Source organism: Aptenodytes forsteri, unplaced genomic scaffold (genome assembly GCF_000699145.1).
Source record: "Aptenodytes forsteri isolate BGI_AS27 unplaced genomic scaffold, ASM69914v1 Scaffold75, whole genome shotgun sequence".
Taxonomy (NCBI): Eukaryota; Metazoa; Chordata; class Aves; order Sphenisciformes; family Spheniscidae; genus Aptenodytes; species Aptenodytes forsteri.
In genome coordinates, this window is record NW_008794171.1 from 2037948 (window position 1) to 2062256 (window position 24309).

Below are 24309 nucleotides of genomic sequence, written 5' to 3' on the forward strand. Positions count from 1 at the left end.
GAAAGCCTCCACCTCACTTGACTCCATGGAATGAGAAGCTGGGTTTGGGTTCATGCTCTTTACTTGGGGGTAGTGGTAACATACTAACTAACTGCATGTATTAACTGCAGTACCATGCACTGAAAAAAATCAATGAAAACAAGCCTAAATGGTAGTTAGTGTCTCACCAAAATTAAGCTTTCCAAGACTCTGCTGTATTTTAAACAGGACCAGATTTAATGAAATTGCCCTGCTCTTCTACCAGCTGGTAACTAAGTTCAGCTTCACAGCAAAAGTTGAGCTTTGCATTTGTCCTGATAATGTAATTACTTAGCTCTGACTTGGAGCTCAGGAAACTTGGATCTAAGAACTACATCTGGAAGTAACATCATAATAAGGTTTTTACTCTCTTCCTACCTTCAGGTGTGCTTTAAGATGTACCTCTTGACTGCAGGAACCCACATTTCCTACTCTAAAATCACAAAGAACAGATTAAAATTTCAGCTTTACAAAAGAAATTCATCTTGCATCCTGAGGATTCAAGTCTTATTAAAAAAGCGCTTTATTTGGAAATGTTTTATACATGTATATTACAACAGTTAGTATGATCTCCCTTTAAAACGCTCATGCTCATCAGGAAAGGCTTTTCACGTCAGTCTACTCAATCTGAGACAAACTGTTTAAAGCAGTAGTTAGTCTGCTTCTGTAGTGATCTCATTAAAATATTAGGATATGACACAGATTGTGTTTACTTACAGTTTTCCTACAGCTTAAAGCTGAGGATTCCTAATGGCTCCATGATTAAGTTAACGCAGACTTCATTAATTCATTGGTCTCTTGGATTGTACCAATACAAAAGTGTTCCTTGTTGCTCAGTCTTCTGCCAGTCACGGTGCTTTCCAAGTCTTCTTGGCTCGTAGTTTTTCCAGCATTTTCTGAAAAAAACCCCCAAACTGTGAGACACTAAAAACAGTGTAGTTAAGTTAGGTAGGCACAACTGAGGTACTACTCATGTATAACCTGAGCATCAGTAATGGACAGTGCATGTCTGGACAATGGGGCAGTGAGTTCAGTTATGCTACTGCTCCAAAAAGCCCACAGATTTCAAGGAAAAGGTGTGCTCATTTGTCTTATTTCCTGTTAATGAGGGAATCTGTAAAACAATATAAAAAGAGCAGCAATTTATTCCACCACAAAAAAGTTGAGGTGGTCAGTGCTATAAAGGCAGGATTTGTGCCTGGAGCCCCCAGTAGCAGCCCCAGCTTGTCAGGATTATCATGCCTTTCCTTCCTTCCAGTTGTCTGAGGCCCAGGAAGGGGACAGGGAGAATTAACACCTCAAGTCTGCTTGTTGAACCCCCTATTCTAGAGCAACTGCAGGCAAACCCAGACAGGATTCTTGCAACATTAAGTCCAGGCATGCTCAGCTAGGCAGAATCTTAAGTTACCTAGAGTAGCCAACAAAGCCAGAAACAGAGAGACTGCCTTACAATGGAAATTCAGTCAAGTTCGGACTAATAACAAAACCCCCTGTCATTCTTTTGCCAAGCAGACTTTGTAGCAGCTGGAGTCCCTTAACAGCCTTTTTGCTTAACCTAAAGTCACCAGAAAAATTCAGCCTGAGGCAGACACCCTTTAGAGAAAATTTCAGCCCTAAGAGATGCTTCTTGCTAGCAAGCACAGTTGTGGTGTTGACAAGGAAATTCTTCAGTGGGATATGCCAATAGCATCACTTAATCCAGACTGGTTTGATGGTCTCCGTTTCAGCTGCACTCACACCACAGAACTATGTCTCAATTAGTCTGATTAGAAGCTCAGTGAAGTCATGAGAACTAACCAGGTAAGAAGACAGTGTAGTAGGCTATTACCTTTTGAAACTCTTTAGCCTTTTCTCTGTTTTTAGTGTAAGTTTCTTGCCTTGTTTTTTCTTCCTTTCTGATTTTTACTTCTGCAAGTTGATTATAAAGTCTGTCAAAACAGTAGAAAAAAATTGTATCATCTTGTCAGGAAGGGAAGTGGCAAAGCAGAAATAAGTTAACAGGCTTAAAGGTTTATACTGTCTCAATTGCTAGAAATTAAAAGAGGAAATTGATCCGGCTCTCCAATAATCTAGAATCTCTTCAAATTCCTCTTCAGCTACCTGTATCCAACACACACCCCTTTCAGGAGTTGTATTTGCATGTTACCTCTAGTAAGTGCCCAAGTACGACTTTGAACTTTGTTTCAAGTGTGATCCAGTTTCATGTGCTAACAGGCACAGCTGCCTTAGCACTATGAAGGGAGCAGCTGCCAGCCATGGCTCTTACTGCCAGCTCTGCAAGGGAATCGCCCAACAGGTACCTGCATCAAACACAACATCCTCTCTCCCAACATCTGCGTGTTAAGCAGCATGCCCCTAGGGGCCAGCTGGAAGATCACAAGCTGTGCTCCGACCAGTAGGTTTCACAAGACAGATGAACTACTTCTGGTTTTACAATCCAAGCTTCTCCCACTTGTGTTCATGCAATACCTTGAAGTACGCTGGTGCATTTCAATTTCTCCAGACTTCCTGTCCTCTGGAGAAGACACCTTCACTTCTCCTACTTTCTTCAACTGACTGGCAACTGCACCTTTTTTTTCTTTAAAAAAAAAAGCAAACATATCTTAAGTCTCCAGTCTAGCTAACTCAAAAGCATGAGAGGTTTCAAAGATTTTTAAATGATGCTACAAAAAAAGATGGAGCAAAACAGACACAATGGAGATGACGTCTTGAAAATAAGTCTTCCTAGTCTCACTCATGAGGCTGCTGCCTGTACTTTAAGCCAGCCATGCTTCTCAGCAGCCAACTTCCAACTCCCCATTAGCAGACATCAGAGACCCATCAGTTCACTTAATGTGGTTGTTCTTTGATAAACAACTGTTATTTGCAAAGAGACAGCCTATGACCATAGACACGTGGGCAGATTGTGAAAATATGAAGAGGACCCATAAGGGCCTTTACAACACTGAGGAAGAGGTAGCCAGACAGCGGGGGGGGGGGAAGCTCCCCGCATCCCTGAGAAATTTAAGAATATCCCACTCTGCAATAGCAAAGATGCAACAAATGTGAAATCTATACTTCAATATAAAACAGCAACTAAAAGGATACCTAATGTGATGTCTTGTCCTCAAGTAAACCTACCAGAGATAAAAGATTCCTTTCGCCTGCTTAACTTCTCAGACTTTCTTCTCTGAAACTCTCTGTTTTCTGGCTTTTCATTTTTCTTCTCTTTTTTATTTTTTATTTCTTCTACTCTTTTCAGAGATTTCTGGATGAAGTTCTTCTTTCTTTTTGAAAAAGATTCTTGTAAATTTCCTGGTGTAGAAGCAAACTCCAGCAGCATCACTGAAAGAGAATGAGAAGTCTGAACATTTCTCACTTATTAGAGGTGATACTGCTCATTGCTAAGAGTCATGCATTTCAATGTATTTCTCCTAAAATGCTGAGCTTGACTACTTTTGTAAATTGTACTAGGAGAATGTCATTGTGAATGATCGAGTAATCTTGCAAAACAAGCAGCAATTCAGACCTACGTAATCTAATAACTGTAAGCAGGTCTGCCACGACAAAAACTGTCATAAGCACCACATCAAAAGCATCCCGATGCCTCAAAACATACCGAAGACCTGAGAAGTCCCTAACACGGTTAAGGTCTGTCAATTCCTGTCTTTCATGTTACTGCTGTCCATCTTGGACAAAAAATATTTCAATATTTTACTGATGTTCCACACTATCATCAGAATAGGAAAAAAAAAGACATTCTTTGGCTACGAGGCTTGGGGGCTAACAGGAAATAAAAAACAAGTGAAGGTGCATAAACTATATGACAACAAACCACAAAACACTACGGGATTTTTCAAAATTAAGTAGTTACAACACAATCAAAACAGTGTACTGTAGGTTTTATGAACTTCCACGAAAGACAGCCTGGCATAGGAAGAGACAAGTCAATACTTCCTTGTCAATAAGACACATACTAAACCTGGGTCAAATGTATTACAAACCAAGCCTGAACAGCAAGATGCACTTGCCTAAGTAAAAGAAGCTCTATGTTTTCCAAAGGAGAGGTGTATTTTATTGATGATATTAATACTATAAATAAAGACCTTCTCTAGCTCAACTTCAGTCTATTGAGGTTACACATAATTACCCGCAGTCTGATGTGATGGCAAGTGACTGTCATTGGGACTCTGGGCTTTGGAAGAACTGTCAGGCCTTACGAACACTGAATAATCCACATCTGGAGCCAGCGGTAAAAATTCTCTCTCCTGTTTGAAAAGGAATCAATGATTGGAAACGCTTAAAATACGCCACAAATCTGAGTGAAGTGGTAGTACTGTATCACTAGCATAGACCAGATGCAAATAAAAGACCTACTCTTTTGCCTTTATAGCAGATGCAAGAAAAACATCAGAAATGGATCTTGATAGTATTAAAAAGCTACTTTCTAAAAACATTTTAAAACTTTAAAAAAATCCATTAAAGACCCTTTGCCCACCAGATTTCAATTGCTTGTTCTTAATTCAGGGCTGCATAATTTCATTGACAGATGTGTTTTCCTTTCCTCCTGTTCTCCCTAGTTCTCTGCCATCACTCCTACTGCTGTGTCTCCTTGCCCCATTTGCAGCTGGAAGGCAACACCCACTGCGGAGGCACAGCCTCAAAAACATCAGAAATGGATCTTGATAGTATTAAAAAGCTACTTTCTAAAAACATTTTAAAACTTTAAAAAAATCCATTAAAGACCCTTTGCCCACCAGATTTCAATTGCTTGTTCTTAATTCAGGGCTGCATAATTTCATTGACAGATGTGTTTTCCTTTCCTCCTGTTCTCCCTAGTTCTCTGCCATCACTCCTACTGCTGTGTCTCCTTGCCCCATTTGCAGCTGGAAGGCAACACCCACTGCGGAAGCACAGCCTCCAGCTGCCAACCGCTACCTTACCCACATTTCAATCACTTTTATAAGAGAGTGTCATCCTTAGGCACTTTTAGGATCTTCTCTAGATGCCTCCTGCATCCTGCATTGAAACAGGATTTCATCTAATCTGTTCTTCTAACAGACACGTTACTTGGTTCTACTTTATTGCTTCAGCACCCAAGCTATTCTCTCATTACAAATCAGTCCCTCTATAATTTACAGCCTTTGCTTTATATAAGCAAACAGCAAAAAGCATACCACAGGCAAGTTAAGTATGGCAGAATAGAGCTGATCATATTTTCCCCACAAACTAAGAACTACTGTGTGGGTCTGGTGTAGCTCCATCCACTAGGTAGGGCATTTTTTTTCCTCTTTTTCCTGTTTAGTTTGTAGCTTTTGTTTTGTCCCATCCCCTCCCCTGATTCAAATCTTCAACTTAATGGGATACAATTTAGTCTTGCAGACACCGGCAAGATGGTTCTGTTTCTCAGCAGCAGTCTTCCCAAGCTCTACCTACACTGATACGATGTCCTGGTTTCAGCTGGGATAGAGTTAATTTTTTTCCTAGTAGCTGGTACAGTGCTGTGTTTGAGATTTAGGATGAGAATAATGTTGATAACACACCGATGTTTCAGTTGTTGCCAAGTAGCGCTTACACTAGCCAAGGACTTTTCAGCTCCCCATGCGCTACCAACTGAGAAGGCTGGAGGTGCACAAGAAGCTGGGAGGGGGCACAGCCAAACTGGCCAAAGGGACATTCCATACCATGTGATGTCATGCTCAGTATATAAGCATCACTTGCTTTGTATATTCTTTTATCATTATTATTATTATTATTTTCCTTTCCTTTTTTGTCCTATTAAACTGTCTTTATCTCAACCTGCAAATTTTATCCCCCCCAATTCTCTCCCCCATCCTACTGCGGGGGGGAGCAAGCGAACAGCTGTGTGGTGTTTAGCTGCCTGCCGGGTTAAACCACAATATATGACAAGGTAGTGATGTTAAGAAATAGCCCAAATTTAAGTTCTATTAGATCTGTCCAGAAAACATAACATCAAAACAAGATGATCCAAGCACCTGCTAAGCTCAGATAACCCTAACATTCACTCGTTTTGCAACAGTGGATTAACTGCTACAGTGAGGCCTCTCCTTATTACGATTAAGGCTAAGTTAAAATCAGATTTACATTAGATAATAAAGACTCACCTCCGTAAAAACATTAAATTCAGACTGATCCACACATGCTGGGTTATTGATTTTACCCTCCTTAATTTTCTCTTGGTTAGTATGTTCAACGTCTGATTCTGCGATACTGATGTCATTTGAGCTTATCAGAGTGAGTTCAGGTTCTTCCATAACACCACGCCCTGACTCAGTCTCCTAGAAAATAAATTATAGAAGACATCAGTGTAAAAAATAAAAAAAAAAAAAAAATCACTATTTCCAGCAATAGCAACAGCTGTTACCTTGTCAGAAAGAGGAGGCTCATTCAACATGTAGAAGAAAAAAAATCTGCCTCCAATCAATAAATGAAATACAGAAAGAGCACTTTGCCTGAGGTTTTGATGTATGCAAACCCTGGACCCGTCCAATGTTAAGTATTTTATCTACCAGTCTTAAAAAAACCAAACAAATAACCCAAAGCAACGAAACAACAACAAAAACTCCACCTCTCCTCCTCTCACCTCAAGTTTAAATTACTTCGTTCTAGGGCAAATTTTTTTTTTTAAAGCTGCATCAAAGCTATTTCCTTAAGTTTGCTTATGCTTTGGTTAAATTATTTACCTCCTTCAGGCTTCTAAATGGGGATAGGGACTGTTTGGTTAAGTAACCGTGCCCTGTAATACAGATGCATACACTATACCAACTGAGGCTGAGAGGGACATGCAACAGACACGCTACAGCTCCTCCAACAATCATGGGAACTCCAGCTCATTTTAGCTACTGCTAATTATTTCAGTGCTGTGATCTGAAAGTAGTAGTAGGGCAGAAGTCCAGGAAACATGCAAGTCTTAAACTAGAACTGTAAAATCAACATTTGCCAAGCTTTCAGATATTAAAGGTCTAAAATAACTTGGTGCAACAACAAAAAAACCCAACAAAAAAGCCTGTACAAATTACTGCTTTTGGAAATCTGTTTTACTCACCCAGACTGGAATACGACATGAGCTTCTGGGCACAGAATTAGAATGTTTTTCATGTCTTTCCAGGAAAGAACCATTCTGTTGTATGACAATCTGTAAATGGATGTCTGAGTCTCCCAAGTTGGTTTCTCCAGGAACCCTTGAAGATTTTTGTACTTCTGGAAAGCCTTGATCTGGCTCCTTTGTATTTGTAGTGCACCGAGAATCCAGTTCCACAGCTTTATTTGCTTGATGTACATGAACTGCTTTTTCAGGAAGCTTCACATACTTCTTACCAAATGCCTCCACAGGTAATTTTTCAACTGACACAGTCTCTTTTAATAAGTGTTGAGGGAAAGTTTCAGCCACTGTAACTGGTGTGGTATTTAGCTGATAAAATGATTTTTGTTCTTCCAGTGGATTCAGACTTTCTTTACGCAGATCCTCCAGTGAACACTGGAGATTAATACATTCCATATTTCTTGCCAGTTCTTCATATTCTCTGGCAGATGAAATACAGTTCTCATTGCCCCATTTTTTAATTCCAGGGGTTTGTTCAAAAGATCTCTGTAACATAGCATTAAGGTCCACTGGCTGATCAGCATTCTGACAGTGATCACTCACAGTAGATTCTAATTGCAGTGGGTGAAAAGATTCTTCAGATCCTGTTTCAAAAATTATCAAGAGTCAAAATTCTAGCTAACACAACAGAATTTCAACTTTAAAAAGTCCATCCATAATGAGACTTTCAGTAATGTATAAAAAGAAGTCTAGTAACTAGGAAAAAACATTTTGTTTAAAAAAAAGTCTGTTTAAGTTTCTTCAAACATAATACTATTAACATTACATAAAATGATTCCTTCACTGTACACAAAACACCGTCAAGAAACAACTTTTTGTTGCTTCTTAGAATATGTTTCCCGATGGTGCTGACACAACTACACTGAAAGTCAATGGATTTTACAATTTATACTCTGTAAATGGAAGTCCTTTGAGTGCCTTTTGGCCTCCAACAAAGGCTCTAAAACGAAGAAAACAATCCAAAACACCATTACTTGGGCAGAAACTCTTCAAAGTAGAAGAAAACATCCAAACTGGAACAATGATTGCTGTTCCTACAAGTTACAATATCGCACCCTAAATTATCTTTCCCTTAGGATCTACACATACAAATGAAGTTGTTGGGTTTTTTTCCAGAATAGGCTGGGAAAAGAGAAAGATTGGGTATCAACATTTTAATTACTGGGGAGGCATTTCAGCAGTACAGCATATGCCAAACAAACAGAGTTGTTTAAAAAAAAATTACTTTTTTAAAAAAAGTATGCCTCTGACCCAAGTTTGATAAAATCGGTTACACAAACTCCAGCATCATGCTGTCAATAGGCTTTTTATACACACAGAAATAAACCACATAAACCTTTAAAGGTTTCCTTTAAAGATATTTTTGCATTCTTTGACACATACAAAGTATCTAGTTTTACATGCAACATCAGCCATTACTAGAAAATTCTCCAGATGATGGACTTACGTATCAATCTACCTTGAACTGACAACCCAAACCGGTTTTTACTTACTTAGCCTGTTGTTTATGTTATTTTTTACCCCCTTTTAAAGCACAAGAATAATTGGTTTGGGATTGTAAAAACACTTAAGAGATGGGGAGATATTGCAGTTACATTTAAAGCACAAAGATTGTTTCTAAAAGCAATTTAGAAATAGAGTATTTTGAAGTTAAAGGGAGTTTCCTAAATCCTATTTGCTGTGACCACAGGTAGTCTCAAAGTGTAAGCCTCTTCTGGCATTTTTTTATTACTTTTTTTTTTTTTGGTACCAGCATCTGCCAGCTAAAGAGAAAGAAGTATAATAGACACAGAATGGTTGCTTGCAGCTTTAAAGATAAATAGTGTGTGTTTCCAAAAATTAGATGTGTATATATATGCAAATAACAAAGATAATTGACCAGGAACATTTACATTATAAATACAACTATTACTTAAAATATTGTGCTGTGTTTCCTGTTACTGTTCAGCTTTCTGTTGGAGCACCTTAAGAAGCTGATACACCTGATTCTTGGTAAATAAGAGTTCAGAAATATTTAGATTACTACTAGCTGCATTTGGAATTTCAGATTGGTCCTTTTCTTTAGAATACATGAAATATCAAGTTAATTTGAATTCAACTGCAAAACATTAAAAAAATACTTTTCCTGCTATGAGCTGCAGTTAACAGTGCCACTATAAAATCATAAACTTTTAATCTACTAATTACTACATTGTAATCTAAAAGTTTATGCCTTCCTCTCTCTTCCCTCCCTTTATTTTGTAGATAGATAAAGCAATTCTATAATCAGACCAAGTATCACACTGTGCAGTACATGACTATAGGTGTGACTTAACAGCAGAAAAGGAAAACTCAATGGTTTCTGGAAGGACACAACGTATAGAAGAAAAATGAGTAAGATCAGAGATATTCTAACACATATACCTCAAAAAATTTTAATTAATTTATAGAACTTCCTTAATTTCCTCAAACTTACAAAATGATGGATATGCATGAACAAGTATTTGGAAAAGTACTTAAACTGAGAGTTTCAGCCAGAGTTGATATTTCTTCGCTAACATCATAATTACTGCACAAGTAATAAGTAACATAATATCCATTACAGTGACATGCATATGCAGGTCTGCTTTTAGATTAAAGTCATAACTGCTGAGCAAATAATGAACTTCACAAAATTTAGGAGTTCTACCCATTAAAGGTGGTGGAGAAAGTGCGTGAGAGAGCAGCAGCAGCGTTAAGACATTTCAAAGTAGGGCTGATAGAGAAGTGAAGAGTTCCTTCCCAGTTTCAACACAGCAAATCCACCTTAAGGGTTGGTATTTACATATTGGCAATAGGTTGATTTTGAAAGCATTGCTCTGACGATACTGTACATACCTAGAGTAACATTTTCTTTTACAGACTCTTCTGATGTAGTGTTGTCTGGCCCGTTTGTTTCAAGACTAGAAGGCAGACTGCTTCTTTGTATATACAAACTGGAGTTTCCCACTTCTAGAAACGTAGACATGTCTTGACTTCTTGTTGAATATTTTGAAGTCTAGTGGCAGAAAAAAAAAAATCTTGATTTAAGATTCATTTTCTCAGAAATATGAAGGATAAAAAGTTAAAGGTAATATTTGATTTTTGGATCACATTTCTGCTACAACCAGCAAAAATGCTTCCAGTTCTAAGTATATGTGCTGGTTTTGGCTGGACTAGAGTTAATTTTCTTCATATTTGTGCTGGAAACAGTGTTGATAACACAGGGATGTTTTAGTTATTGCTGAGCAGTGCTTACACACAGTCAAGGCCTTTTCTGCTTCTCACACCACCCCACCAGCGAGTAGGCTGGGGGGGGCACAAGAAGCTGGAAGGGGACACAGCCAGGACAGCTGATCCAAACTGACCACTGGGATATTCCATACCATATGACATCATGCTCAGCATATAAAGCTGGGGGAAGAAGAAGGAAGGGGGGGATGTTCGGAGTGATGGCGTTTGTCTTCCCAAGTAACCGTTACGCGTGATGGAGCCCTGCTTTCCTGGAGATGGCTGAACACCTGCCTGCTGATGGGAAGCAGTGAATGAATTCCTTGTTTTGCTTTGCTTGCGTATGTGGCTTTTGCTTTCCCTATTAAACTATCTTTATCTCAACCCACGAGTTTTCTCACTTTTACTTTTCTGATTCACTCCCCTGTGGTGGGATGGGGGAGAGAGCGAGAGGCTGTGTGGTGCTTAGCTGCCGGCTGTGGTTAAACCACGACAGTATATCAAAGATTATTATTGCGTTTCTTCTAAACAGAAGACAGTATAGGGATCATACATTTAAATCTTACAGAAATCTTAAGCCAAAGTATTGCTCCATCAGAGTTTTTCCATAGTACCTTGCTAAATTCTCTACTGCCTTGTGAAATTCTGTATTGAGAACAGGATGATGAAGTATCAAAGTCAAGACTTGGTTCCAAAGGCTGAAAGAGCTGGTGATGGAAGTTCAGAAAATGTCTCTCCATTTGAGGAAAATCAAGTTCAGCTGCTAGAGCTTTAAGAAAAGAGGTTATTTTAAAAACAAACCAAAAAAATGTGCCAAAACAACCCCCCTCAAAAAACCAATGGATATATCACACCTTGCTTCTATATGCAGTAAATAAAGTATATAGAATTCTGCAGATATACAAATACTGGCTTGTAAAAAAAAAAAAAAATTTTAAACATCCACTTTTCCAGAAATTCTTTCACTCAGATACAATGCAGGTACAAAAAGCAGCAAGAAAGTGCTACACTGATGCAATTTTTTTTTTTAAATGAAAAGCTGAAGTCCATAAGCTCTCTGTTCAGCATGTGTGAGACTGCATCAGAAGTAGTGTGGGCTTCCCAGTACAAAACAAAGTGACACAGTGAAGCAAGTCCAATGAAGAGCCACAAGGATGATTAAAGGAAGGATGAAGCATATGATGTTCAAAGAGAAGGTAAAAAACTGAGTTTGTTCAATCTTAAGAAAAGGCTTGGGGGTGTGGGGGAAGGGGCACAGAAATCTCTGCTGTCTACTACATCCTAAGAGACAGTATAGAGAAGATGCAGTCAGTCTGCATCTTGGACACTGACCATGTCCAAGAAAGAAAGAGAGATAATGGACACAAAATGGAGCACAGGAAATTCTGCTTGGATACAATGCCAGGGGCTGGGGGGAAGGAAGAGAAGAAAAGAAAGTTGTTAAAATATTGCCCAGGGGGGTGTGGAATCTCTGTCCTCGGAGCTAGTCAGAACTTGCCCGGACAAGACCTTAAGCAACCTGGTCTAAGTTGGCTCTGCTGTGAGCAGGAAGGAGAATTTGGATCACATAACTAGAAGTCCTTCCTGGTCTAGATTAATTTATAATCCTATGATTCTAGGTTTTCAAACATTCCAGGAGGAAGCGGTTCAAATTAAAATACTAGCGTTATCTTCATGATAGCTAATAAAGATGTTCTTATTTTCATGAATCGTTACATTTTTCTAGAGAGCACAGAACTCCCACCAGTCTGTTAATCAGTGTTTCATCAACTGTGTCACCCTACGTGAATAATAAGTATTATATATTATGGTCTCTACCCTCCTGAAGAGAAAGTTGTGCATAAACAAGTGATAAAATTGGCACAGATAAACAGTCTAGCCAGGGTAGCAGGAAGCTGCATGGAACTAGACTATGATCAGATAGATACCTGATCAGACTATCTTTTTTTTTTTTTCACTACACTGTGCTATGTGGACATACACATAAAGCAAAGCAAGAAAACATCAAAGCATCAAAGTTCTCACATGTAGAATCCTTACTGACTTTAAAATGTAAGCTGAATAATATGGACTAGCACATAACGCTGAGTAAATTCCTCCTCATTCTGTATGATGAGAGCGCAGCACAAAAATGCTTTAAAATGGCAAATACCTTGGAAATGCGTACTGTCCTCTGAGTAAGAGTTCAAGTCTCCAGTACAGTTCCTCAAGATCTGCTGTACCTGACTTCCTTTATAAAGGTACATCTCTCCTTCAGGCAACTGAGTTTCAGATACTCCAGACAAATTCTCTTGCCTCTGCTGCAAGGTAAAAGGCAGTAAGGAGTTCCAAGGGCGGCTCGCTGTTTCCCTCAAAATTCGATCTTCCGTACTATCAGAAGACAATCCTGAAATAGTAAGCTAGATGTTCAGTTTTGCATATAAACCACTTACATGATGTCATCTGAAAAGATACTATTTAATATCCTGAAATACTCGTGAAGAGCTCTGCGGTTTTGTTTCTTTAATTGTCTCCTGTCAATGCTCCCAAACCTTACCACAAATTTCAACCAATTCAAGTTGATAATATCTAATTAGGTAGTAGTCAGTACAGCTTAGCACTTTTAGAGTATGTAGACTTAGGAAATACTGAAACAATAAAATCAGAAAAGAATTAATACTGTCATTTTATACTAGCTAGCGTATTTTTACTTCCTATCATACACACGTCAATCCTTTAATATGATCTTGAGTATCTTTGACATTGGGCAGTAGTTTTATTCATGCTTAAATAGAAATTGCCTAATACCAACACAGGAAATCTGAGGGAATCAAGCAAACCAAAATTGTGTTCCTAGTTAGCGTACCAACCCTCTTTGTCTACAAGCTTAAAAAAGAATCGCACAAAGCTATCAGAAAAGGTCATTATAAGACACAGTTGGACTTGAAAAATTTATTCCTGTAGCTGAGTAACCAAAACCTTTGATATTTTGATTCCACAACTAAAAAAAAACAATAGAAAAGCTACTAAGAAATGATCTTAGAATTTGCCTTAGCTTTTTTATGTCAATAAAACACAGATTTGTCATGAGTTATGAAGTTTATTACTCAAAATAACACTTACCAGTTTAGAACATTAGGGTTAAAATACAGCCTGAGATTTCAGTGGCTCAAAAACTAGTCTTCAAAAACTGATTTATAAACATGGAATAACTCATACACAGGTATGGTTGTTTATGAGATCAGATATGTGTCAGATCAACACAGTATTAAGCCTTAAAGTAAATAAATCCACAGGTCACTATCTAATCACTTTCAAACTCATTTCCCATGTTCACAAGTGATAACGTCAGCCTATAGAGGAGCAACTATAGATTTGTTATAAAGGAATTATTTTTAATTTTATGAAAAGCTAACTTAAGATCAAGAGGCAGACTGCAAGCGAAAGAGGATATGAACACATACTTCCCAGAAAACTAGTGAAAGTCAATATGGCATTCAAATGACATTTTCACAAGTAAGTTAAGAATTACTATGGTGACAAGCAGATACTGGAACAATTCTCTTAACAGCAAGACAACAGTTACAGCTCTGTAACAATCTATTATATATATTGATTTGAAAACTTTTATCAGAGTATCATCTGGGGATCAATTTTTTTTTTAAAATTTGCCACTTGACAACCGCTACTATTACAGTTGCTTAATAAAACTCAAAATATCTTTTGCCAAAGCTGATGTGTTATAAGGTTAAATTATTATAAATGTAAAAAAATCATGAGCACATAACGAAATATTCTAGTTACACTCAACTCCATAAGACATATTAATCATTCTTAAGTGAAGTTCCCCATTAGTCTATTTCAGAAGAATTTATGTCCAGTGAGTTAGACTCATTCTGTTATAAAATAAAGAGAATACACAATTTTCCTTTTACAACAACAGAAACCAAACACTTACCAGGGTCAACAGGGCTTGCATCCAACGTTTCACTAGTCAAAAAGCTTCCAGTGGAAATTGTTGAAGATAAGTCACAGGGTATTCCTTGCATGAAAGCCTCTGAACCTAAGTTCGTGGCTACTACTTTAGAAAGTACTTCCTAGGATGAAATAACATACCTATTACCATGTATTTGGATGTCCATAATTAAAGCTTTAAAACCACACATCTTATTCTGAGCTCAGTTCAAGTGTAGAAGCCTTCATGTTTTGCACAGTCAGGCAAATACAGATTCATCATTGCTCAGTACAAAACATTCACACCCAATGTCCCAGGCACATCACTCCCCAACAGCCCCCTCCCCTCAAAAACCACAAACAAACAAACAAACACACACACACACACACACAAAAATATAAAGCCTCTCAGAACTGCATACAAATCATGACACCTGGAAGATTATTTTATCTTCTGGTCATCAGATTTGGCTATTTCTCATCACAGACCCACTTCAGTAGAATTGTAGATCTCAGAGGAACATATATGCAATACATGAAAATCTCAGGAATTTACAAAAACAAACAAACAAACAAACACACACACACACACAAAAATATAAAGCCTCTCAGAACTGCATACAAATCATGACACCTGGAAGATTATTTTATCTTCTGGTCATCAGATTTGGCTATTTCTCATCACAGACCCACTTCAGTAGAATTGTAGATCTCAGAGGAACATATATGCAATACATGAAAATCTCAGGAATTTTACAAGTACTTGCAAGACTAAGCCTTTTGCATACAGGAGACTGACTTAAAAATTTAATTCTACGAAATTAAGTGGAAAATATACGAAATATCCTAAAATATTATCTTAATTTTGAGGTAAGCTCTAATAAGTCACAAAGCTGAGAATGAAGGTTCTTGTACTTCCAAATTTTGAAGGCCGTGTGAAAAAGGACCCAGGAGTCTCAGCAGACAGCGAGTTGAGCGTAAGCCCGCGGTGTGCCCTGGCAGCAAAGAGGGGCAACAGCATCCTGTGCTGTAGGAACAGGAATATATAGCCAGTAGATCCATCGCAGTGATTACCTCTCTTTATTTGGTGCTTGTTATACTGCTGCATCTAGAATACTGCACCCAGTCTCAGCCTCCCAATATGAGATAGAAAGATTTCATCACAAAATAAAGAGTAAGTTATGTTATATGGTTATTTTGATATGACTAACCGTATTATCAAGTCTGAATGATGGTCCAGAATGCGTTGTAACTCCCTCTCCAATTTTAGCAGCAAGAACTGGTGACTCTTGAGCCACTTGAGAATGCTGGGACTGGGCTGAACACAAATGTAACAGAAGCAATAAGGAATAGAAAGCGACTTTCGAGTTCATAGTTAGCAATTTTTTTTTTGAACACCAGATAGCAGTAATACTCTACTGCTGCTGTCCTCACTATTAGGGCACTGATTTTGCCCATCCTTACCGCTTTCTTCTCACCTGCAACATACTTTCTGCTCCACTGTACCACCGACTTAATCAGCAACCAGTGGTTCTCCTTGACCAGCCTCCCTAAAATGTCTAACTAGCACGACTGCTCTTTGCAGAGCATGCAGGAAGAGCTAGAAATTAATGCTTTGGCTTTGCAGAATGAAACATGGCTTTGCTAGTGTTATTACAATAATTTAATTGGGGTGGAGGGAATATTTTGCCCTCTACCATGACAATGATTAACAAAGAAAAGCGGACATTCTATGTAGATCAGAGAAATCAGAAACACTGAATTACTTAACTATATCACGACTGCTACCACAGAACCTTTGCCACAATGCTCTTACACATAAAAATAAGTAAGATCAGTATCTGTGCAAAAGTATCACCACAGCAGCACCAGAAAAATGCAATTTCCGTATTCAGTGCTTACAAGCGCCTTCAAAGTTTGACAATTATAAGATTGTAAATTAATTGCCAACAAACAACTCTAAAATAAGTATTCTTATTTCCAGTAATAATTTTCAAGAAAGAAGTGCTAAATATCAAACTGAAATTAAACAGCAGAAGTGAAGCAGGTATGTTTTCTTGCAATTCTACAAGGGCTGCTAGTGACAGAGGCGTTTCAAATCCCCAGCATTTGTAAGGCTCTATACTTCGGCAAATCTCGTAACATTTTGTGAATCCTAACACTACTTTGTACCTTGTATAAACTGAAACTCAATTTCTTACTGGAAGGTGGAGTCCAGCTGTTCCATTTTTCGTACTATACAAAAAAAAGGGGGGGGGAGGGTTCCTACTGAATTACTTAACTATATCACGACTGCTACCACAGAACCTTTGCCACAATGCTCTTACACATAAAAATAAGTAAGATCAGTATCTGTGCAAAAGTATCACCACAGCAGCACCAGAAAAATGCAATTTCCGTATTCAGTGCTTACAAGCGCCTTCAAAGTTTGACAATTATAAGATTGTAAATTAATTGCCAACAAACAACTCTAAAATAAGTATTCTTATTTCCAGTAATAATTTTCAAGAAAGAAGTGCTAAATATCAAACTGAAATTAAACAGCAGAAGTGAAGCAGGTATGTTTTCTTGCAATTCTACAAGGGCTGCTAGTGACAGAGGCGTTTCAAATCCCCAGCATTTGTAAGGCTCTATACTTCGGCAAATCTCGTAACATTTTGTGAATCCTAACACTACTTTGTACCTTGTATAAACTGAAACTCAATTTCTTACTGGAAGGTGGAGTCCAGCTGTTCCATTTTTCGTACTATACAAAAAAAAGGGGGGGGGGAGGTTTCCTCTATGAGGCAACACCCATGAAGTACCTATATGATATGATACTTAGGTATCTCAATCAATATGAAACATTTTGAAACTCATTTCATTACAAGACATGAAATGAAATACATCTAAAATATATTTATTTGGATTAAAAGAGAAGTTAAGCTATTCTTAATCCATTTACTATGTTATTACATTAATTGCTGAGTGATCTCAAAATAAAAGGTAAAGAAATTCTCAAATGGCTTCTTTCCCCCCCTACACTCACAAATTCTCCAGAAACTTCTAGCAGGCTTGATCCTGATCATTTATGACATTTTGATCGGTAACTGAACAGAGCTGTTGGCAATAGAGTTTGCAAATAATATGAAGAGTGGAAGAACAATAAAGAAACACAGTAGCACTGCAACGGTAAAAATTACCTCAACCTTCTGCAAAGCTGGGTCTGTTAAACTTATAAATCTAAGAGCACAGAACACTGGCTTCTGATCCCTTTTCTACAAGTTCGTGACAAAGGTCTTCAGGTTCACAGGAAAGATAACTTTGAAGTTTTGAGTAGAACAAGGTGGCAACAAGCTCCTTGGTTGGATGTGGCAGTAGCATGACTGAGTCTAGATACACTGCAAAGTCTGCTCCTCTTCTTTGGAGCAGAATACAGGAGACAGAGGATCCTGAAAATGAGCAAGGCCTTGAAGAAAATTCCTTGAATCAGCATGAAAACTGCAATCGTATCATCTCTTGGTATTTAAATATCTCCAAAGGAGAAAAAACACACAGTACAAAAGATTTCTAAACTCAAAGAAAGTAATAACAAGAAACAGTGGCTACAAATGGCTGTCAGATATTCAGAAACTGGAAATAGACCATTTATTTTATAATTTGATAAAAAATTAAATGCTGGAACAAGCTACCAAAGAATTCTCTTTTCCTGATACCTTTACATCAAGATTTGATATTGTTCTGAAAGAAATGATTTTATTTTCTAAAGGATATCAGCGTGACAGGTAGTAGTTTAGGATACATATCAGAGGAGATTCAAGTGTTTAATACTCTCTTGCATATAAATTCTATGGAGAGCTATGCTACAAATGTTTCATTACTATACTGTAATAACCTGCATTGTTCTTGTGATATTAATACAAGGTATGAACAGTGGCAATTTCATGCTATAAACCAAATTATTTAATTAAAAATACAACATGCTCATCTCTCAGACTTTATTACATTAATATCCTTAAACACACCCCCTGTATTTGGTGACTCATAAAGCAGGGGTTTTTATTCTTCTCTCCTCCCTCCAAAATAATAGTGCAAGGTTTTGTTCCTCACAGCTTCCTGACATCGACATGGGACTTTCATGTTTTAACCTCCTAGCCACCACACTTTGACAAAGAATTTGTATTTAAAAATTGAGGCAGTAATATCCAGAATGCATTTTTTTTTCCCAACAGAAATTGCAGTAAAATAGCAGCAATTATTTTAGGGTGCAATTTGAAAACAAAAGACTGAACGACAAACCACTCAGTGAAGACAATACAAAAACAAGGATTAGTCCAAATCCAACCATGTAGACAAACAAAAAAAAGTGGTAGTCCACACTAGTTTGGCGAAATTGGTGATGGATAAGACAATCTGTCACAATAATGAATTATGGACAAATATTTGGGATTACTAAAAATAAATTGAAATCTAAGGTTAGCTTGGATCACACAAAAAATAATCACGCTGGGAATAACATCTCTGTATACGGTAGCAATACATGAAGATAATCACATCTGGAACGCTGCTCAAGGGGACCGTTAAAGATGAAGATGAATAAAGAGAGACAAGCCTGTTGATACATAATGAAGGAGAACTGTGAAAGAGAGGTATGTATCAAATCCAGTCACTATTTTCAGGCTGACTTCCTAAGGAAACGAGGTTTATGCCATCAAACTGCCTGTCTCATCTGTAGGGTGGGTTACTCTGTAATTCCGTAATAGAGATTTGCATCCTATTAGCCCATTTTAAACAAATTGGATTGGGGAGAAGAAATACCGAGTGTCCAAAGTTCCTAACTCATCTTGTCATACATCAGTGGCATAGTAAGAGAGCGCAATCCAAATCTTAGCCTCACTGGTGGCACTTAGTGCAACATCACTTTAACAGTTACCTGTCCTCTCTGCTTGCCAACCAGCTGATCAGCTTGTGTAGCACTAGTAACCACTCAATACTGAGCACAGGGATTCATCCTCCCCTAACCAGAAGCAGTCCTTAAGACCTGTTCTATGTTCAGACATGTCTGCTTCTAAATTTGAGAGGATTAAAGTTATTTTTCTTCTTGTAATAATTGGAAGAAAGAAATGCAGCTAATTACAGAAATTAAAAAAAAAAAAAAAAAATTTGCTTGTTACCCAAGGACAAGTCCCATATCAAAGGAAACTCACCTTTGTTGGTACAGTATCCAAGCAGATTTACCAAGTTTATCTTTTTAAGAACCTATATAACTTTTACCTTTTTATCTTTAACGCTTTATTTTGAAAAGGCATGTGAGCAGTGATTAATAGGGTTTGTGCACTCCTAGTGGTTCTGTAATCATGAAAGCAGTACAACTCACAAGTTGCAAAGCTTTACATTATTTGATTGCAGGTAGAAACCACCAAGAACATAACTTCAAAGAGTAAGGTCAAAGATCACATGCACAAAGCACTCATTTGCTCTCACCTTTAGAGACACAATTACATCTTGAAAACATAGGAAAACTGCAAACATGTTCTGGTTAGAATCAAGTAGCAAAAAAAAAAAAAAAAAAAAAAAATTAAAAACCCCCAAACAATTAAATTAAAAAAAATAAATCAAAGCTACTATCATAAGTAACAACTTAAAACGCACCTTAAATTTCCCCTTCAGAAACTTTATATTTAACACGGACTGTAGATTTTCTTGCTGAAGATACTGCACTAGTTACCGTAGTACCACAGAGTGCTTCACAGCCTTCAAATTACAAAGATACTGTTGACAGTTTTGGTGGTTGAACTGCTCAAGACTACAATCCTCTTAAATACATAATCACAGAAAGCTTTGTTTTGGTTTTAATAAATATAGATGTTCACATGAAGTTTCCTAATCCTCTTACATAAGCCATTGCACCGTTCATAGGTAACACTCACTAATAGAAAAAGACACTACACTAAGATATTTCATATTAATTTGGTAATGGCTGATCTAGCAGATATTTCATTAATTTGGTAATGGCTGATCTAGCAATGCTTCTACGACTTACTCAGAAAAATACAAGCCTTTTCTTCAAATATTGTTAAAAAAGACAAAATTCTTTAGTGATAATTTAAGTATAGGTATATTTCAAAAAGAGTATTCTGAGAATTAAAGGAAGCAGTTGAAAGAAAATGAGCTTATATGTACTTATTCAAAACCACTTCAATTCCTAGTAAATCCTGATTGAATTGAAAAGGATGTCTCATCACAAACTAAATGAAAAGTTACCATAAGATTTGGGGCAGTGGTGAAATTCCTAGCAAAACCAGGAGATGCATACTACGTAGCTGTATTGCTCATCAAGATGTACATATAAGGTAGCAAAGTTGCTGAAAACTCCTTCACAGCTCTAGTAATATATTTGTTTTAGATGGATACTGAAAACTGTATTGGACCATGAGATGCTGTCATCTTGTAATAAGCTTCAAATTGCTTTACTCAATGTTTTGTAAACTTTGTGTAAGAGTTCCCAGCAAGTCAGGCATAGCATTTCTCAATTACAGTGACGATAAACTGCATTTCAATCTGCAGGAAATGTGAAGAGAAGCAAGTGCATTGCAACTGACAGTACTGGAGCCTTTGAGTTAACATTATTCCAAGACTGAATGGAGAGACAAGCTAAATTTGTATAGGCAGGGAAAAAACAGTAAGAATTAAAAACCTTGACATCCACTTGTTAGTCCAATCTCTTGAAAGACTTTAGTAACCTGCTTTCTTTGTTTACCTAAGACTAGTCACATTTGTCCTTTTATAAAACCAGTCAAGCTACCCATAACATGCTTAGTAGGTTTCAACAGCCCTGTAACAAAATTATTTTGAACATTCGCAAACCACTTTATAATAAAAACAACTTTTTTTTTTAATAACCAAAACATCTTGGCTTAATTTATGGAATTGGATTAACTTTGCCACATATGGACACAGTCTACCCTCAAAGGTGTGATCTCTAATAAAAGCTCTTCACAGATGAACAGAAGATCAGAATTAAAATAATCCTTACATTATTGCACTATTTTTATTTCTCTCACAACTAACAGCTGATTCTTTCAAAGTTGTTTCTCTGAGCTAAGGGTAACACTCAGCCTTCTATTTTTTGTCTCAACTGTATTTTTAAGCAACTTCTTAGATACACTGATCTTTCATCTACATTAGAATGTTAACACTCGGGAGTCCTCTTTAAGCATTAATTTCCTTTGTGTCGATACAAGGAATCACTGGGTACTGAATCAGGCACACCACTGGCCTGCTCAAACCAGATTCCCACCTGGTGAAGCTGCAAACCTGAACACCCCACAGTCTGGGCAGAAGATACCTCCCTCAGGAGGAAGACACACCTGCGGCTTTCGAGCAGTTTGCTCCCTATGCATGCATGGGATTCTGCTGGTAAGGGCAGGGCAATCGGGTAGTACAAAAGAAGTTTCTTTACAGACAATTCTACAAGGTACAGATACAAAGCACATGCCTTGGATAAGAAACTGTTGATTAGCAATGAAGTTTACTGCAGTGTGGACTTGTTACTAGAATGGTAATGGATCACAAAAAAAAAAAAAAAGATAAAAACTCAGTCATTCTGAGACACATGCTTATTGAAACACCCTTTTTTACACTTAAAATTAAACAGTATTTAAATAGTACTGCATGTTCTTTAACAAGTGAGGTCATATGCTGTGACGGTGTGCTCCCCCGCCCAACCTGACCTTTATCTCCTGTAACCCTGCCTAAGTGAGAACTACCAGGGGCAGGCGTTAATGGATGCTGATGGTGATACTTCATCCATTAAGGAAGTGGATACGGGAGCCAGATAACAACACAATAGCCCTTGGTTATTGTGAGAAATACGCCCACCTAACCACAGTTATCAGTATGTAAATAAGACTATGAGTCAATCATCTTACCCCTGTAAATAGTGAGCAGCCCAAGAGCCCGTTGAGCTCTCCTGCACGGCAGCGGGCTGCTCGAGGTTGAGAGATTCCTTGCCGCGACAGATCCTCGGTAAGTGACTAATAGCATGCTGAACTTTGAAATCTTAGCTAAGTGATATAAAGGATTGATTGCATATATATAATCCTTTAGACATATACTGTTGACCAAGACTGGGACTAGGACTGGATCCAGCCACACCCAGATTCCTCTCTGAGAAGTTCAGAAAGCAAGGGGGTCCTTTCTGAACCTCATGACTCAACGGGAGGGTCTCCCTGACAGTAATGTCTGACCCTGTCCTCTATGCAGTAAATAATCAAGTGTACCTTGCCATGGAATCTTGTTCACTGTCGCATTTACCATTGAACTTTGTTAATTCACACTTTAACTCACTGTTTTTTATCAATAAAGTATTGTTGCTTCTCTCTTACGAGTGAAGTGCAGTCTCACTCCATCCGCGACATATGCTACAACTAAATAGCAGTAAAATTAGCAGTGCTGAATGGTATTCACATAATTCCTTGAAGGAAGAGGATTTCCTCACCTGAATCATACGAATTTTCAGCAGTCATCAGCAGCACCTCTTGTAATAATCTACTTAACTGTTTACTTTGCCTTGGACTTCCATTAGAGATTTGTTCTTCGTAGTTTGTTATGCTCGAAGGTAACCTGCCTTCTTCACGAAGAGCGTGACTGTAACATTTCACATATGCAAACTCCCCAGTGGTTGAAATGGGAGAAGATTCTCCACCAACAGAATCTGTTTTATCTGAATTTAAAACATTTGTAATCAGTTTAGGTATAGAAATGCAGTGTTTTGCACTTCAATGAAAACATTAAGATGCACATTCTATTCTACAGAAGTAACCTGCTGAATTCGTACAGTGCTCCGTTTTAATAAAGTTAGCCATATCAGGTCAGTAAAAACCTTTGTATTACACAGTTTATGGATTATATAGGTTGAAAGATCATGCAGGTCAGACTTCTCAAAAAGTAATTCCTAACTCAACTAAAATATTTCTTCCAAAAAAATTCAAACAAGTTTTTCCACATAGCAAATCCACCAAAACTTTCAGTAATTTTTCCAAATAGAGAGGCAATATAACTTCTCTGCTCTGGCTTAAAGATTTCTTTTCTCCCCAACCTGCCCCACACAATAGCCCTTTTTGGACACCCAATCCAATAAGAAACTCAAATCCAACTTTTTATTACCTACCGTGACCAATGGTCAGATAATATAGGAATAAATCACCTGTGGATCATAATGGGATTACACAGCAAATGAGTATTCCCTACTCTAGAATTCCATATTCATAAAACTCTTTTGGTATATACTTTGGGATTTATTTTTTTTTTTTTTAATTAAGATGTGCAATACTAAGTCAAGTGCTTTTGAGAATATAAATATATTCTTCAATCAAAACCTTCACCAATAAAACTTGTCTAATCAAGATACTAAATTGGTCCAACAAAGATTATTCTGCATAAACTGATGCTGACTAGCATGGATTACTTTTCTTTAATTAAAAAATGTCCCATATCAGTTGTTTCATTATTTCATTACTTTGCTCAAGATGAATCTCTAAAATTTTTACAGAGTGTTTTATAATCGGAAAAAACTAAAATGATGGTCTAAAAATTTCTGCAGAAACTTGATACTAACTCCTTATTTAAAAGATTTCACGCTCACTTTCTTGTTATGCTCAAAAGCTAAACCTTTAAACACTTTCCATCAACTCTGATGGTTGTTTTTACAATTATTGTACAATTGTCTATTAACACAGACCCTGCCCAACAGAAAAATCAACAGGGAACTTAAGTCATGGAATTACGGTGAATTTTCTTTTCTGGGTGAATTTTTGTTTCAATTATGTTTTTCTAGACAGACACTGACAGGATAAGCTTTTCTCAACTATAACTCACTTTTTGTAAGGTATAATTTATATACTAGCAAAGGCAACAGTATCAGCTATTATTTAATAATCAATCATCTCAAAGAATCTTCAGAAAAGATTAATTTCCTCCAATCTGTATTTCTCAGGAACAGCAGCATTTATTACATATTTTATATCCATATAAATATATATATATAT

At 37.4% G+C, this 24309-nt stretch overlaps 1 protein-coding gene across 1 annotated transcript in view; it reads right to left on the reverse strand.

The window, feature by feature from the left end:
- Positions 1–161: 161 nt before the first annotated feature.
- Positions 162–24309, reverse strand: part of CEP295 (centrosomal protein 295) — a 48048-nt gene continuing 23900 nt past the window's right edge. Inside the window, exons 18-30 of the mRNA XM_019472832.1 lie at positions 22761–22985; positions 15493–15599; positions 14286–14424; positions 12501–12734; positions 10963–11117; positions 9977–10136; positions 7064–7704; positions 6123–6296; positions 4148–4265; positions 3139–3342; positions 2488–2596; positions 1847–1946; positions 162–914 (exon numbers count right to left, since the gene is read on the reverse strand). Coding sequence (XP_019328377.1) covers positions 867–914; positions 1847–1946; positions 2488–2596; positions 3139–3342; positions 4148–4265; positions 6123–6296; positions 7064–7704; positions 9977–10136; positions 10963–11117; positions 12501–12734; positions 14286–14424; positions 15493–15599; positions 22761–22985 — 2414 coding nt within the window. The 3' untranslated portion in view covers positions 162–866. The remainder of the gene's footprint in view (positions 915–1846; positions 1947–2487; positions 2597–3138; positions 3343–4147; positions 4266–6122; positions 6297–7063; positions 7705–9976; positions 10137–10962; positions 11118–12500; positions 12735–14285; positions 14425–15492; positions 15600–22760; positions 22986–24309) is intronic.